This window comes from Ciconia boyciana, chromosome 1 (genome assembly GCF_034638445.1).
Source record: "Ciconia boyciana chromosome 1, ASM3463844v1, whole genome shotgun sequence".
Taxonomy (NCBI): domain Eukaryota; kingdom Metazoa; phylum Chordata; class Aves; order Ciconiiformes; family Ciconiidae; genus Ciconia; species Ciconia boyciana.
The window spans coordinates 86204637-86222326 of NC_132934.1; the positions used below are offsets into that span (position 1 = coordinate 86204637).

General features: G+C 50.7%; 1 protein-coding gene and 1 gene segment (V, D, J or C); one reads left to right on the forward strand and one right to left on the reverse strand.

Annotated features, from left to right (window-relative positions):
- Positions 1-687: 687 nt before the first annotated feature.
- On the reverse strand, positions 688-15728 carry LOC140659354 (trypsin I-P1-like). Of its 3 annotated transcripts, XM_072878942.1 has the most exons (7): positions 9557-10529; positions 4128-4332; positions 3491-3659; positions 2612-2865; positions 1673-1809; position 1531; positions 688-913 (listed from the first exon to the last, which is right to left on the reverse strand). In XM_072878942.1, the coding sequence occupies exons 2-7, from the start codon at positions 4165-4167 to the stop codon at positions 765-767; spliced, it is 750 nt and encodes a 249-aa protein (XP_072735043.1). In that variant the 5' UTR covers positions 4168-4332; positions 9557-10529; the 3' UTR covers positions 688-764. The 3 variants fall into 3 exon arrangements, with proteins under 3 accessions (XP_072735043.1, XP_072735025.1, XP_072735035.1); XM_072878924.1 differs by lacking the exons at positions 688-913; positions 9557-10529 and adding an exon at positions 15658-15728 and having other exon boundaries at positions 959-1809; XM_072878934.1 differs by lacking the exons at positions 688-913; positions 9557-10529 and adding an exon at positions 15113-15303 and having other exon boundaries at positions 959-1809.
- Positions 15729-17221: 1493 nt separating this feature from the next.
- LOC140659407 (T cell receptor beta constant 1-like) overlaps positions 17222-17690 on the forward strand; it is a 47517-nt gene continuing 47048 nt past the window's right edge. The window contains exon 1 of the C gene segment in view: positions 17222-17345.

Here is a 17690-nt window from a genome sequence, read left to right on the forward strand (position 1 = left end):
TCCCTTGTCTTTTTTAGGAGACAGCTACACAGCCTATTGGCAACTTGGGCAGCTTTTTCATGGACTTTCAATGCCAGTGCCAGCTGGGGCTAGGAGGAGTTAAAACCAGAACCCAGGAACATCTCTGTCCTTTTGGCTCTTCCAGGAAAGACTCTTCCAGCAAGCCCAGCACGACCCGTTAACTGAGCAAAAACGTATAGACAGCAGCCCCAGTGGCACTGGTACATGAAAAGAACAAGCCCTAGCAAGAGGTTCTTTCATCCCCCAAGTAGAGCTTTCAGGGAGGTTCCACTAGGCAATGTTAAGCCATATTGTTGGGGGTGGGAATGTGGGGGATGGGGAGCGTTTGTGTTGCTGCCCGCTGTTTTCTACAGTAGGAGTTTGCTGCCTGTGTGATTCGGCGCACTGTCTCAGCTGTTTTAGGCAGGTTTGTAGCACCTGTATCAGCACCATGCTGATAAACGCAAAAGGTGTTCTGCTCCAGAAATGGCTGCCTGTAACTGACTGAAAGACTCCTGAAGATGAGTCTGCAAAATGTTCCAAGATCCTGCTAGGTGAGAGGCACTACAAATATTAAATATGTCCCCCAGAGCGACATTCCCTGCCTCTGTCCTCCATAGCGTAGCCCATGGAAGTACCCAGAGAAACGTTGCACAGAGAAAGGGTGCCTGAAAGTCTTTATTTTTGGTAATTTTTGTATGTCCAGTCCCAAAACAGAAGAAAATGATGAGGAGAAAAAGCAGGTCACATAGAACGAGAGTGTCTCAGTTGGCAGACATAGTTGCTTTGATCCAGGAGACATAATTGCAAACCTTAGTGTAAACCCCGGGGTAGCCTTTCTGCGCACATCCAATACCCCAGGAAACAATGCCCTGGAGCTGCCCATTGCAGACTACTGGACCGCCGGAATCCCCTGTGCACATAAAGGATACGGACATTCAGCAAATGGTATCAGCTTAAGTGGTGAGCCAGAGATGCCAGAAATCACTGACATTCGAGGGAGCGCCATTGGGCTTTTTCTACACAGAAGCAAGCTTGCAGAACTTTGTAGAAACAAAGGTCATTTCTGATTACCACGCTACACCTGACGCTACTGTGCCTTGCTTTAGCTCCAAGGGCACCACAGCCACAGCTAAGGATGAGTAAGCTGCCTGTTTTTGACGGATGCAGTCCTTCCCAGACGCTTAGGATATGTGTGTGTCAAACATTATTCTGCCCAATATTTCCATGGAGCTAGGCACATGTAAAATGCAGAGCAGTTGTCAGGTGTGCTCATTTTCCAGACTGCCTGGATCTTGGCGTACTGGCTATGTCATTTTCGGTGAGTCCAAAACTAACATTTGTGTCCTAAGCTCTAAAGTCACCATGATTACTGTTGACTCTCTGGTGCAGCACTCCTCCATTTTCAATAGCCTAAGGTGCATAGTCTGCTTGTGGAGAATGAGGGCAGAGGTATTTGCTGTCTCAAAAAAGGGACGATGGCTAACTGAGTGGGAAAAAAACTAGCCTCACTCAAGAGGCAACTTTCACCCTAAGCCTCCACTGTTGTTCAAAAAACCAACATTCAGACATGCCAGTGCAGTGAGTATAGCAGATTGTCTAATATGATGGCCTCTTCTACTAGCAAAAGGCAGGAGAGAAACGTATGGGAAAGGAGAGGCAGGTGTTTTACCTGGCAGGAGTCTTTCCCTCCCTCCATGAATCCTACACATATCATGTTCTTGGTAATTTGCCCAGGGTAGGCTTTGGTACACTTGCTTGAGGAGAGTACAGGAGCCTTCAGGCACTGCAAGGTATCTGGGTACGGATCTACAAGAAAATAGAGAGAGATGGTTGACGACATCTCTGAGTTCATTTGAGAGCCCGGAGAAGATCTTTCTTAGCAGAAAAGTAGTCACTGAACATCCTGTTTTAGCAGTCGTCATTTTTCCTCTGAACAGTAATCACAGCATGGATTCCTTTTGTTTAGATGGAACAGATTCTACCCGTGGGTCCACCGTTCTACACTGCAGCCACGTTAATTTTTCCGATACCTAGAAAATCATCGACTGGCAAGCGTGGAGCTAACAGCTACTCTTTTGTAGCACATACGCTGGAGGAAACCTGGGCCTCGGGAAAACCATCCTCTCCTCTGGTGCAGGTTTAGTTGTCGTCAGTGGACTAGACACAGGTCACCATCCACGCCTCTGACCATTGGTGTAAGAGAATGGAGCTCTCCTGTAGTAATTTTAGATCCACAATCACGGACTTTGATCTTGTTCTCAAAGAACTGACAACAACTCTATTGACATTAGCTAAATTGCTAGCGCTTGGCACCGTACAGCTGATAGCACCAGGCCACAAAATTTATGGCAGTGTGAACATCCTGGTGAACGGCACATGGATGACTTAAGTGATTCCATGTTTGTAACACAGAACAAGAGGAAGGACCTTATAAAGGCTTGCCTTTAAAGCGGTTAAATGGTTACTGTCCTAGACAGACTGATCACGCAAGAAGGCCCGTCCCACAGCACTTCTCTGTGCTTTACCCTGTACTGCTTGGAGTTAATTGTGAGGTCTTAGAGTGTCTCCCGGGCCCTCACGATGCTGTACATTCCCACAGAGTACTCACCGGCATTGTTGAGTGTGTTGCCCCAGCCAGAGATGAGGCAAGTGGTGCCTGTGGCCACACAGCTGGTAGGCAGAGGAATTGTTTGGACAGCTCGGTTGAGCCGGGCTGGTTTGGCAAGCTTGATGAGCATAATGTCATTGTCCAGTGTTGTGGAGCTGTAGCCAGAGTGGCGGATGACTTTAGCTGAACTAATCAACTGCTGCGTCGATTCCGTGAGTGCCAGGTTGTATTTCCCAAGCTGCACTTGGATGCGACTGGAAAAGAGAAGGAGTGGCATGTACTTTACTGCTACCGACAGGAACCTCCCGTCACCGTATGCACTCGCTTCAACATCGCTATCATAGTAGCTGTTTTCATGCAGGCTATCTTCCTAGTCCTGCAATAAGTCCCGGGGAATCCACACTGAGGTCTTACCCACTCCCAGTACGGGTGGTGAACTTCTGCAGGTTTATTTTCTTGAGCTGGGACAAGCTGAATATATAACAGTGCTTTACACAAACATTCTGGAAAAAAGGCAAACTGCTATCACCCTGACCTCATCCCTCTTCCTGTTCTCCAGTGACTAAGTTTTAGTGATATTAATGCAATTTATAGGAAATCACAGCCCGTAACTCGTTGTTAGATTATCACATTGTCATTGCAGAAAGTGCTCTGCATTCACAGGAACACTTGCAGAAGTGGAAAACCCCTTATGACGCCTCAGCCCAGCTTCCTGAATGAGCTTCCCTTTCCTTGGTTGTCTCCTGTCAGAACGGCGTCGCTTACATATCTGGGTCTCACAGCTCAGAATTCCTGTTGGAAGTGAACGGGAAGAAAGAAGTTCTTCGGAAGAAGAAAGAAGAAAGAAGGTTACGGAAGAAAAAATATTTTTCCACTCACGACTTGTAGCAGTGAGCAGCTGACAGGACCCACTGGCTGTTGATGAGGGAACCTCCACAGAAGTGATACCCAGAATTCAGGGACACCTGATAGGGGACAGAGTTCGCTGCACAGGTGTAGCCTCCCACGATCTTGTCATCATCATCATCAGCATTGATGGGGAAGGCAACTGGGAGATAAGAAGTGGCATATGTCAACATCTGGCATAGGGAATCCGGTGCCCCTGTGGCTGACTGAAGCACCTCACTTGCAGGCTCTAGTTCTATAAAAACTCACGGTAGCAGTGGTGGGCAAGCACTCGCCCATAGTCCAAAACTTTACAGCAGCTTTAGGACTTCCTGGACCAGAGGTGTTACCTTTATACTTCATAGTCCTTGAGAGAATGACAGTCTTTGTTTGAAGCTATGGGCACATTTCAGTATTCCTGGGTCAAGAACCCCTATGAAGGCATTCATTCCCCATTTTGTGACACAAGCAATTATGAATAGACAGCAATCGAAAGAAGTTGCAGTGCTCAGCCTTAAATCTTTTGCCAGTTGAATCTGGACTTCACTTTCCCACAATAGACACCTTGCAAATTTGCTGAGAAAATGAGCTTCCTTATAAATTACAAAAATAGAAGTAAAAATGTACTCACCAGCCACACCAACAAAGGTGACAAACAGTATGTATTTCATGATCTTGACACAGCCTCAAGCCCAGACTGGTGGACTGGAAGCGTGAGCTGCTAGAAATACATTTTCTTGAAATGGCCTTATCTCTAGCCCAAGGTTTTAGGTTTTCTCCAGACAAGAAGTACCCAGTGGAAAATTTGAAGATCCAAACGTGGGCATTAACAGGCACTGGTAGAAAGTGCAAATAACATATCAGTTAATCATAAACCTTTCCTAAGATAAAGAGCTATTTTAAAGTATTTCGGAGGGCAGCCTTCAATCTAAAAATACATTTGAGCTTTGGAAGATGTATAGTTGTTTGCCTGCCTCATTCCTCTACGCAGCACCTGTTGAGAGCAACCCTCAAACCCCTTTGAGATTCCTCTGCGATGACCGTGTCATTCTTAGAAATGCATATTTTTTCCAGAAGCTCAATATTGTAGGTAATGGCCTGTAAGATACTATACATTTTCTTTTGGGAAAAAAAAAAAAGACAAAAAAACCTCCCCAAAAACCAACAAACCACAACACCAAAACCTCTCGGTGTTGTTAAGTTTATTTTAGCAAATTCCTTGAGTAATGCGAGTGTGTGTTTTTATCATATAGAACACAGTGTTTCCCCAAATAAAATTATTCAAAAGTAATTTAAATAAGTGAGTACAAAAAACTGTTCTGTGCCCCCCCCCCCCCCCCCACCTCCCAGGTTAAATTGTTCAAATGTGGGAATGCGCACCATATCTCTTTGAAAGCATTTCTCTCTTTGCAAATTTCTCTTCATGTTAGCTCCGGAAAGACATGGGATAACCTCAAGTGACTGTAAACAGAAGTCATAAGCTGCAGAAGAGATGCTGAAACAGCATGAGAGACTAAATAGGAATAATCTTTCTGTTCCATTTCTTGATCAATTTTTAGAGAGCCCTGGAGGACTGGTACACACAGTGGCACTGTCCAGATGGAAATTTTCCTTCATGTTAAAGGACAAGTCCAGGGCCAGGGACTCCTCCAAGGAGCTGCATGACTTGTCTTGGGCTTTAAACTGGTATCAGTGCAGTTTCCCTTGCTGTGGAAAAGGGAAAGATCCATAATAGGACGAAGCATGGCAAAAATTACCAAAGCTCTCTAATCCCGTCATAACTAAGAAAAGCAAGAGCAATTCCTAACCTACAACAGTGTATAATTTGATCTCCCTGTGGATTTATAATTTCTTTGTCCAAAACATGCCATTGGCATAGAGACGGGCTGTCATCAGATATTTTAAAACAATATTTTTCCTGAGATATAGCTCTGAATACCTGTTAGGTAACACTTAAGCTGTGAAGGACAGCTTCCTTTTCCTTCTTTTCACAGGGTTTAAGATTTGGTTTAGTATTCCCCCAAATTTCAGGGAAATCCCGTAATTCAGTGTCTGAATTGGGAAGCTCAACCATACCTGCCTTTATCTTGGTTCTTTTTGTGCTTTCCCTTGTTGCTTATTTAATCTGCTCTGATCTTTAACTCTGATCAGCTATTCTTAACAGCAGGAAAGGCATCATATAGGGCTGGCTGGTAGCCTCCTTGAAGCAGAAGGTCTCTCTGAGACTCTCTACGCTACTTGCTTAAATCAACAAGAGGACACTACTGACCTCTTCCCAGGCTACTGCCAGAGCTCACGGCAGAAGTCCTGGGTCATAGGTCCTGTGGTTCTTGTGTTCCTAAGTCCTTGATGGCAGACGTCTAGTGAACATACCTCACCCAAGTCCCTCCCATTCTCCTATCTGCCTCTCAGGGGCCTCTTCTAGAGGCTCCCGTGAATCCCAGAACTCCAGGGTGCGTGCCAGCAGGGCAGCTCGTGGAGCAAACTGGTCTCAAATGAAGGCAAATGGGGTGTTTGTGATGCACAGCTCAGGCCATCCAGCAGACAGACTGCTTCAGAACAGCCCTTCAGGCCTTTCAGTGAGAGCTGTGAAGGATGAACAGACTCCTTTGCATTCAGGTTGAAATTGGAACACCTCCTCCCACCCCTCCTTCCTTTCTTTAAGATGACGAATCCCTACCTGAAATGTAAATACCCTCTTCTGCTCAATGCTGCTGAACATTCCACAGACCCATTGTAAGGGGTTTTTTTCAGGGTCTTTCTAAATATGCACTCGGGGGGGGGGGGGGGTGGGGGGTGGGGTGGGGTTGTTACATCTCCAGCTGCAAGCCAGTCTCTCATTTAATGCAAATGATGCCGCAGCAAAATGCTGGTGGCTCCAGGGGCACAGGAAGGAGGAGGATTGGTGAATGGAGGGCACCTGTGTTAGACAGTATCAATGGACAAGCAACTGCAGCTTGCATTTCTAGAAATCCATATTCCTAGTTCAAGTATTTCAGTCAATTGTATCATCACTGGCCTCAGATAAAGTAAATACATTTGTCCAGGCTGATGCAAGAGCCTGGGAAAGGGAAAGCTGGCGAGACCGTGGGCTGACAGAGATAAAGCTTCCCAGGAGCTCCTCCAAGTGGAGGAGTTTCTGAGGCTAGTCCTTGTACGTGTCACAGAGCTTGGTGGTAGAGGGACCATTGATTCTCTCTTCCCAAGCCTCTCCTGCCTGGGAGCAGCTGGTACATTCTCCAAAGCTTCTGATCCTCCAGCTCTCCGCACCTGAGCAAACCTTCTCTCACAGCCTCTGGCCTTGTCCTCTCAGCCTGCGTTTCTCTTTCCCCAATGGCACAGCATTCTGCTGTGCATTTCTTTTCATTTCTAGCATGCCATTTCCACCTGTGTCCGAGACTTGGACTCTCAGTCTCCTAGAGAGACAGAGGAGGTAGGACATGACAGGGGTGTGTAAAATTATGACGGGCCTGGGGAGACTGGGGAAGGATGAGTTGCTTGCTGTCTCTTTCTGTACAAGAATTAGGGGGTAGAAAGCAAAGCTAGGGGGCTTGGCAGGTTCAAAACAAGCAAAGGACAATTATTCCTCTTTTAGGAAAGCCGTGAACCCCTTTCCAGAGGTTTTTGTGGATGCCAAAGGTTTACACGGCCTCAAAAAATGAGGACACACATTTGTGGAAGAAAAAAGCCATTGAGGGCTATGAGGTTGAAAGACACCCCCATCTGACCTCCCTTGTCCCGAGGAACCGCCTGGTGTTGGGCAGTTCCCTGCTACTATAGCCCAGTAAGAGACCAAAGGGAAGCGCGGAGCCCTCTGGACTCTCACCCATCTGCCAGGGTGTTTCCCATGACCCAGAGAAGGATAGTCAGGGCTGCCAAAGTCCTGCAAGAAAGTTTGGAGAGTTACCCAAACTCATCCCTTCATTTGCTGGAGCACGGAGCGGGTCCTGGGAACAGCTCAGCCCCTTTTGAGCAGGATGGGAGGCGTCAGGTCAGGTCTGACCTGACAAAGATGTGTGCTAGAAGGTGGGTTTATCTGAGAGGGCTGCTGTGTTGTTCTTGTTCAGGCTGCGATGGAAAGTGAGGATGGGGCTTAAATCATGGGAACAGTTGCCTTAATGGTCCCTAGTTCTGGAAGGGGCTTGCCTGGGGAGTAAAATACCTAGTTTTCCTAGGCAACATAAAGACGGCTCAGAGCATCTCGTTCCAGATGACTGTGTGTTCCAGACATCCTCTTGTGTTCAGGGACTAGGATCTCTCAGAAAGGATGCCCAGGTAGAGATCCCCCCTGCCTTCCTTCCCCTATAGCTGCTTCCTGTATTGCTTGGATAAATCTTTAAATCTGATCCAGAGAGCAACTGATTGTGATGCACATTTCCTTCTCCAGCCTTTGAGCAAAATTTCCCTGGGTCCTGGAAATTCTCCAGTTGCCTTGACAGATATTTTTTCCTGCTCTCCTCTTTCTTCCTTGTCCAAAGCACAAAACCCAGGCATCTAGAGAGGAGTGTGGCCAAGGGAGGCCGTGGCGCCTAAGATACGGCATCCAGTTTTGGTGGAGAAGGGGCTGGGAAACCAGGAGAGGGAGGGGGAGAGGGAGGGGCAGAGGGAAGGAGAGAGGGAGAGGCTTTGGGGTGGTGGAAAACACTGTCCAGGGAGAATGGAGGGAGCTGAGGTGGGTCATTGTAGCCCAGAGGGTCCAAGAAGAGCCAGGATCAACTCAAGAGACACCAGAGATGAGTTATTCTGAGTGATGGAGCAAGGGGCAGCAGGCAAAAATCAGATGCCAGGGGATAAGGCTAAAAAAATACAAAGACCCCACTCCGAGGCTGGGACCTGCCAAGGGTCCCTTCCCAGCTGCACCTCTGACCGCCCAGCTCTTCCCCAGTTTCAGAAGTAGGGTCCCCCCACCCACTCCAGGTGTGATGGAGCTGGCTGAAACCAAGTGGAGGGACAGATGGTCTCCAATACTCACAGAAATCTGAGCTTCTCCATAGCCGTTCTGGGTGATAGAAAGATGTGCTATTGCACTAAGGCCATGGGACAGAGGGAATGAAAAATCATGAGGCTTTTATTAGACCACTCTGTTGGAAATGGCATAGTGCTGTCCATGGATCCCGTGTTCCCGGGTAATATATCCCTGGATCCCATGATCCTGGGATTCATGTGTTCCTGGGTGCCCTCTCCATGAGGCCCATGTCTCAGGTCCTGTGTCCCTAGGGTCCCTGGACCTCAAGTATCATGTCTTTCAGGTTTCCAGTTTCCTAGTCCCATGTCTTCAGTCTCCTTCCACCCAGAAGCTCAGCTTCTGCACAGAATAGCTTCTCCAGGGACTTTCCCTGCCCCCCCCTCCAAAGAGGTGTGGAGGAGTCTGCTGTATTCTCCAAGCATTTTCTGGACCATTCCCATTTAATCTTTGCACCACACAGGTTGGTGTTTTGGAGCTGACTTGATCCAGTTATCCTGCATTCTTCCCCACTGCTTGGGCACTGCTGGACTTTGTTCTGTTTGTGGGGACACTGGCTAGTATTAACCCAAGCAGAAACTCCGTCTCAACTTATGCTACTGCTGTAGAAACTGCCAGCTCCTCCGATGTTGCCATCAAAGCTACTGACAGTCTGCTGGGGAAAGAGTATAGGGTTGGAGGAGGGGAACTAAAATCTCCAGAAAACACATAACCAGATGTGGGAGATTTGCAATCCCTTGCTCCCAGGAATGCCAATGCACTGGATGGACCTACCCCATGCTCAGTGCTTCCCTAGGGCATGGAGGATCTTGACCTTTCCCCAGAGAGCTCCAATCTCCCCATAAACCTCTGCCCTGCTACCAGAGTCTCTTAAAATAGTTTTTGATCTCTTTTGGCACGTTTTCTGCTCATCTCCCACACTGCTGTGGAGCTGTGACATCTGCCTCCACCTATGGAAGTCCCAGCCAGCAGTCCCGTCATAGCCCTATACCCTTCCCTTCCTGCAAATTCTTGCCTCTCATTTTTTCGGGGACCTCATTTCCCCTTGAGCCAAGGGTATTGGAGGTCATGTCCACATGGAGTCCACCACTACTCACCCCATTGCCGCTGAAGCTGTCATCGCCTTTGCTGTTGTTATTGATGCTGCCAGCATTCTGAAAGAAGTTTGGCTGAGTCCTTGGCTGAGTCTTCCTGAAAACCCAAACCCCACTGCTTAGACATTTGTGTGAGCCAGACACCTCTGCCTCCAGTCTAAACCTCACTTTTGCTCTCCATGCCTATTCCCAGGCAGCGTGGTACCTAGGGAAAAGCTCATCTTACCTGAGGAGCTGCCATGATGCATCCCAGCACCAGGAGACAGTCAGTCAGGAATGTAACACAAATTTGCCCCTCCATTGCTCTTTCTTTGGGCTGGGGTACCTGTGCCCTTCGGGTTGGGGCTCTGAAGAATGCTGATTTATAAGGATTTATAAATCCCAGCTGGATTTATAAGGAACAGCCAGATCCTGCCACCTCAGCCCTGCCTGAGCAAAGCCCTGGTATATCCCCACCAGGTTTACTTGGTACCACCAGTCTCTGCCATGGCTTATCACTTATCACTCGCTCTACCACTCCCTTTTGCCTCAGCTTTGTTTTCTTTTTGTCCACATTCTCCAGTTTCTCAGGGATGCAAGATTTTGGCTCTGAGACTTCAAGGCCATGCCAATGAATTGCTACAGTCCCCAGTCAGTGGCTCATAAGTGAGGCTCTTCCTGTTGTCCTGCTATGGGCCCGCCAGGGAAGGATTTCTCTCTGTGCCTTGGTGGGATTTCCACTGTTCCAACTTGTGCACGTGGGGACACTGAGACCAGAGTAGGATCTTCCTGAAGTACAGGGTGTAGGGCCTCGTAGTGTTTACCATGATTTGGCCCCTGCCAGGCATGGGCAGAGCGGCTGCAACCCCAGACAAGGCATGAACCAGGGTGCATGAGAGCATGAAGGGCTTCCTGTCCCACAGGGGTGACTGCCCCATCCCAGAGCTGAACTGAAGTCCCACAGGCAGTGAGGCATGGGGCCAGGGCGAGTGTGAGAGCACTGACTCCTACCTTGGTCCGCCTCCTAAGCCTCAAGTTCTGTCACTCCTCTTGCAGCTCACGTAGGAACTGAAGTATTCAGGTCCCTAAAACCCTCGTGGAGAGAGAACCCAGGCATTCTGCCCGTCCCCTTGACAGCAGTAGCAAGTGACTAGAGACAGCCAAAAATTCACCCTGCTGGGAGGACACTAAGAACTTTGGCTTTATTGTGATGGTTGATAATCTTTGATTCCCTTTGTGATTCCCTGTTTCCCAGTGGAGGAACTCCACTGCCCTGATTCTCAGTGGAGGGGTCATGGCTGAGCCAGAGTCACTGCAGGAGTGGGGTGTACTGGTCAGATGGGGAGCTGCAGTGAAGTCTTGGAAACAGTCCCCTTTTCACAGCAGAGCCTGCAGTCGCCGTGGTGCCTCTTACAGCAGACTCAGCAGAACCAACAGCTTCTCAACTTCCCCCAGGCTCCCTGCAGGTGAAAGAGAGACACTGGTGACCTTCCAAGGGGGCAGGAACAGAAGAGGGAGCTGGGATAGGACTGGGAGCCAGGACACCTGTGTTCTCACCTCAGTGGTAGGTAGTAGGAAAGGACTAGGAGGCCAGTGACTTGATCTGCTGGGCAACAACCCATGAGCCCACAGGATGGGACACAGACTTGACCATGTCCACACTGTTATCCACACGGGTTTCTGTGTTCCCTTACCACACTGGGGAGATGTACCCTCTGACCAGAGAAGCAGCAGGAGGAGGAGGAGGAGGAGGAAGAGGAAAAGGAGGAGGAGGAGGAGCAGGAAGAGGAGGAGGAAGAGGAAGAGGAAGAGGAAGAGGAAGAGGAAGAGGAAGAGGAAGAAGAAGGAAGAGGAGACATGGGGCCAAGAGTCTCCACTCCATGGCTGTCTCTGAGCAGGGCTGATAGGAACCGGAACTTTGGCGAGATGGCTGCACTGGGCCCCTCCTCCCCACCCACAGGGAACAGCCTAACACACAGGGCCCTTGCCTAATGTGCTAGGCACTTCATATAGGCCCAGCAGGCATTGTATATGTAAGCCGTAAGGTTTGTGCGTGTCTCTCTTTCTCTGCGTGTGCGTGCGTGCACAAGGTCGGTATGTGTGACCATGGGATTGTGTGGCTGTGTCTATGTGTGTGAGAAATGGTGTGTGTATAATGGTGTGTGATCACAATAGGGGGTGTGCATACAGGGAGTGTGTTCAATGTGGTTTGTGGGTGTACACATGGGATGAGCGTGTATGAAACTGTGTGAGTGCACAGGAGCGTGCGTGTGCGCGCGCGCCACGGTGTGTACCCAACAGTGTGCATGTGCAGTGGTGTGTGTGTGTGCATACACATCCACATGTGTGCGTGTGTCCATTTGTCCATGTCTCCTCTACCCCCAAACATGATTTCCCTGAAACTGTTTTCCTCTCGCTGTCCTGCTGCATCAGGGAGTGATTGGCAACAGGTGCAGGGCCTGGGACTGAGATTTGTTTAGCTGGAACCCAGGAATCCCAGAAATCTCAGGGAACGGGCAGTGGAAGGATAGGGGAAGAGAATCATCGTCACTGGGAATAGCCTGACTAGGGGCAGCGCGGAGGAGAACCTGCCTAGCTCTGGATGGCCGCATATGATGCCCAGGGGAGGGGGGGGGGTGTCTCATGGGGCACAATGCACACCCTACAGGCAGAGGGGGCCAGAGGGGACTGAGTGCCTGAATGCTGGGGTCCTCTTCCCATCTCTGGGGAGATTCCAGGACTTAGTGGAATAGAAGTGAGGGAATGGGGGAGCAGCCCAGGTGCCCAAGCTGTACTGGAGGGATTAAAGCCCCATGTGTGAGGAGTTAAAGGTCTTGCTTTTGTGATAATTGTGCCTGTCTTATAAGTGGGGAGGGTGTTTTGGTGACATCCAGAAATGTCCCCTGGGGCAGAGCCCCCTGCCGTGGACATCACCCTGGTCCTGCATCTGTCATGCCAAGGACAACAGTGATTAACAGCCAGGAATGAAATCTCTCCACATGAAAGACGAGAACAGGACCCAGGCGTCTGACTTCTCAGTACCTCCTTCCCTTCCTGTATCACCGTGGTTATCTGCTCCATGCCCAGAGCCAGAAGGAATCCAGATGTTGGAGCTGCTGTTCCTTTTATGCCCAGCCCCATACTTCTTTCCCGATGGAGAGGCGATGCACCTGATTTGAGGCGGAGTGCAGACAACCTTCCCATTTAATGTGCCGGGCGGTTTATTTGTCCCATGAATAAACCCCAGGAAAGAGAATGCATGGTCGGACTGGATTTTTGGTTCGGATTTTTGACCACGAGGTAGCACCGCTAACTGCTGAAAGAGCAGGACTGTCTGCCATTCTGTGTCCGTGTCACGACTTCCCTCACATCCCCAATCCGCACCCAGCTCCTCCGAAGTGTGCGGAGGGGCTTCCAGCCCCGGCTCAGCAGGCATCCGGCACCTCACTGAGATGTGGCACCCCACTGAGATGCTCCAAAAGCTGAGTCCTCGGCGCGCCGCTCCCCCCTCCCCTGCCCCCAGCAGTTGTCCCTGGTTTTCCATAACCCCCCAGGTTCCCAAAACCCTCTGCCCCCCTCCCCCAACATAAGCTCCCCCAGCCAAGAGCGGGATGTATGCTCACCTGCCAGCTCAACACCATTGCTTAATTAAAAACCACCCCCCGACCCTTTCCCCAAAAGTGACTGTGGGAGGCTTTTCCTTCGTCTGGCTGTAAACCCCCTCCTCCTCAGGGAACCCGACATCCAGGCATGCCCCGCTCTAAGTCCCAAAACCCACTGCCCTCCAAGGAAAACAAGGTGTCTGGGCCACTACCCCTGGCTCTAATCTGCAGACACGCCTAGCTTCCCAGAAGTAGGCTGAGAAAGCCAGCATCGAGGCAGTCCTTCCCACTCCCAGATCCACAGAATGCTCAGCGAAAAGAAGAAAAATAACCACCTCGCTGCGGCATGAAGTAAATAAGCTTGGGGGGCCCTGGAGGCCAGTTCTCCCAGGGTCAACAGAAAGGAGGGGTGGATGCAACATATCTGAGGATTCTTCATGTGCACGGCTGAAACAGCCATGGCTCAAACAGGGATGCATCCCATTTATGTCAGTTCCTCCCCATTTCTCACCCCCAAAAGACAAACTCAGGCCTCCACCTCCTCCATGTGTAGCTCTCCACTCCCTTCAGTGCGGACCCAGAGCGGGACTCTGGGTTTGTGGAGAACCACAGATGGGAAACCAAGGCTACAAATGGTGACCATAGAGAACAGAGCAACTTGGAGGGTGTGAGGAGGGCTGATGTGCAATTTCTACATTTGAATTTGTTGGGAACCTGGTGGGAATCACAAGCTTGCAAATCACATCCCCAGCTATGTAGGACATGGGCTTATCAAGATCACAAACCTGCAGGAGGAGGCAACCCAGGAATTACCTGGAGCCAAAAGCATGGTCTGTCTCCCCACCTGCCCTGTATTGGCAGGCCATGGGGGGTCTATGGCTTAAAGGGGTGAGGGAGGCAACGGGAGCTAAATTGTGAGTTGTCCCTGCCCACAGCACGACACATCCCACGTGAGCCATGGGATGGCCCTGGTGACTAGGACAAGGACCAGGCTGAGAAAGTCCCAGAGAAGTTTCAGAAGGGATTGTTGGGACCTCTGCTGTTTCCTAGCATCTGGTCTGGCCCACTCACTGCATCCCCTGCTGCTTGCCGCAAGACAAGAGGGCTGCCCTGACATGCCTACTCTTCTTTACCTCCAGTGCCGCTGAATAGCAAAAGAGAGTGGAAGTCCCCAGGGGAAGCTGATGCTCAGGTATATTTTCACAGTCCAGCAAGGAGAGAAGCTGAGAAATCCTTCATGGAGTGTGAGGCATAGGCCCGGTCAGGGGTGCTCCAGCTCATGCTGTAGCTGTGGGGAGAGGGAGATGTTGTCTGGCACGCAAGCAAACTGTGCAAGACCACAGCTTCCACCTGTTGATCCAGCGTCTCCTGCTTAGCACCTGCGTACGGTTTTGCTCATGCCTTTCACTGAACTTCCTTCCTCAGAGAAACACTGAGTTGGGTGACAGCCCACTAGCCTTCTCCTTCCTGGCATCATGAGGCGGAAGTACCACCAGGGATCCTAGCTCATTTCCACTTGTTTCTCCTTCCCTGTTGCCAGGTACAGCTCCAGGCACAGGGTCCGACAGTTCCTATGAGGAGGGAAAGGTGCTGCCAGCAGGGCTCGGCATGGTGGTGAAGACCTCTGTCATTTGTTGCCTGGGTCCCTTTCACCCTTGCCACTCTCCCAGCTGTTCATCCCTGTGCCCATCGGGTTCCCCAGCTAGCCTACGCTGAGTTTGCCCCATTCAGGGGAGGCCAGGTGGATGTCCTTCTGAGCAGAAACACCTGAGGGCGCTGTGGAGACGATGCCAGGGGCCTGAATCTCGTGAGCCTGTGAGCAGCGCAGCAGAGAGGTGCCACTGGTAGAGCCCGAGTGCCTGAAATTGCACTGCACAGCTGCTTTCAAGACCCTAGTGGTCTCACCGGCTGCATCGCAGCGGCACCCCTCCACCACTCTGGAGGACACAAGCTCAGTCCTGCCAGAAAAGGAAACCACCTTGGACAGGTTGATTCACAGGGCAGAGGGGGCAATGACGCAGATGGTCTCGGTCCCTGAGCACGCCTTGAATTTGCCAGACAAAGTGTGCTCCTGAAGCAGGGCTGCCAGAAGTCCTTGCCCCAGAGGCAGCACCAGGCTGAGACACCCAGGGTTCCCCAGGTCTGTCGCGGACGGAGTGAGCGTGCACTTCACTCGTAAGAGAGAAGTAAAAATATAGTTTATTGATACAGAATAGGGAGTTAACAAAGTTCAATGCGACAGTGTTTTAACAAGATTCGATGGCGAGGCACACTTGATTATTTACTGCATAGAGGACAGGATCAGACAAAACTGTCAGGGAGACCCTCCCGTTGAGTCATGAGGTTCGGAAGGATCCCCTTGCTTTCTAAACTCCTTCTCAGAGAGGAGTCTAGGTGCGGCTAGATCCAGTCCTAGTCCCAGACTTGGTCAACGGTTTATGTCTAAAGGATTATATATGCGCAATCAATCCTTTATATCACTTAGCTAAGATTTCAAAGTTTAGCATGCTATTAGTCACTTACCGAGGATCTGTTGCGGCAAGGAATCTCTCAACCTCGAGGAGTAACCTTGAGAGGCGTCCCTGCTCAAGGGGAGATCCTGGCGTGCAGCCCGCTGCCGTGCAGGAGAGCTCAAAGGGCTCTTGGGCTGCTCACTATTTATGGGGATAAGATGATTGACCCATAGTCATATTTGCATGCCGACCACAGGTTTTAATTTCTTCGGTGGGCACGTTGCACAATAGCCCTAGGCTATTGTGTTGTTATCTGTCTCCTGAATTCACTTTGAGCTGATGCAGCCATCGTGACCAGATGCATCCATTACAATCACCGCTGGTGGTTATCACGTAAGCAGGGTTACAGGAGATAAAGGTCGGGGGCAGGGGAAGCATACCGTCAAAAGGTCCCAGGGAGAAACCATCTCTGGAGGAACTTGGGCTACTGCCTGTCAGCAAGGAAGGTGGAGGGAGAGGCCGCCCTGGCCACAGTCCTCAGCACCTCTTCTCCCTCATGCCTCCCCCTCTGGGCCACACATGATTCTTTCTTCCTTCCCATGCCAGCACATTGGCTGTCCCTGGGCTCTTCACGGGCATTTACCTTCCTCTCCTACCCCTCTCACCAGCTCTGCTGGGCCAGGGCTGGAGGGAGCCCTGCACCCCCCCCCCTTCCTGCCCCTCATATACCTCCCATCCCCATCACAGTGCTCACTGCACCAGCCTGGAGCACTTCCAATACTCAAACACGTGTGTGTGACCGGCCGGGCTGGAGTGGGCAAAGGCTCAGGACGCTGAGCATCTCCTGTCCCTGCAGTTCCTCTGTGGAGGAAAGAGGGATGGGGAAAGCAGCCAGGAAAGGGGGTCCTGGCCTGCTTTGTTTCCTACCCCTCCTGGTCCCACGGTGAGAGGTGTTATGGGTAGGGATAGTGTGCGGCAGCTGAGACCCCCATCCCACTCTTTCCTTTGTGATGTTCAGGAACATTCCCAACTCTGCTGCAGAGAGTAAGAGAAAGTAACTGCAGTTGGACTCACAGTTCCCTGCAGGAGAGCAGCTGGAAGCTGCAGACACTGTTTTGCTCTTCAGAGAAAGGGATGGGGGGAAGAGCTTCCCTGCAAAGCCCATGGGAGCCCTCAGCAGGCAGAATGCTTGGGCTGTTGTGGTGTCTTTTCCTGGTCCTGCCTCTCACTGACGTTAATTGCTGTGCTCACAGTACTGCATAGAGAAAGAGCCCCCTCCAGCCGGGGGCGGGGGGAGGGAAATGAACCAGCCATGGCTGAGGGAGAGAGGGAAAACACATGGGAAAATGCAAGGGACCTATGTGTGTCCTTCACACCTCATTCCTCCAGCTCTCAAGGACTTCAGAAGGAGAAGGAGAACTCTCAGCATTCCCCTGCCTTGCACACACTCAGACTCCCATGCAACCTCAGCATAGTTCTGCCCATGCAACCCCCTTCTTCCCTCCCCACTCCCCCCGCCCTCGCATCTCTGCAGGGTTTATACTTTCCTGTGATTGTGTGCGTCATTCCCCAGTGTTCCCAGCCAGCCAATCCTTTCTCACATTTCATGTCCTGCCCAGCCCCAATATGTCTCATCCTCACTCAGTGCTTCCTCTTCGCATATCTCTGGGCAGCTACAAAAGGCAGGTCCCTGGAAGGACAGGGGCTTTTTCCCCATGGTTCCCTGCTGGTTCTTTGTGGCCATGCTGGCCGGTATGGGTAAGTGAACTCAACTCACTCCTGAGCACCTACATGGATTCCACTGCTGCTGTCCCCGCTGCGTACCCAGTTGCTGGCAGGGCTCCATTCCCCAAAGCTTCCTGTGCTGAGGATGGCAATGAATCAGGCAACGAACGCCTGAATCTCCTGCTATGGCTGTCTATTTTTTTCTCCTGTGCACAGCCCCCAAAGGGTTCCTTTTCTGGACACAAACTGCCCAGGAATGTTTGCTGCCTATCAGAGAGAGATTAGAAGCTCACCTGCTGATCTGAAGAGCTGTCCCATCCCTTCCGCTGCTCCCTAGCCTGTCCTGTTCCTTCTCACCCTCTTCTCTACCAACCCACG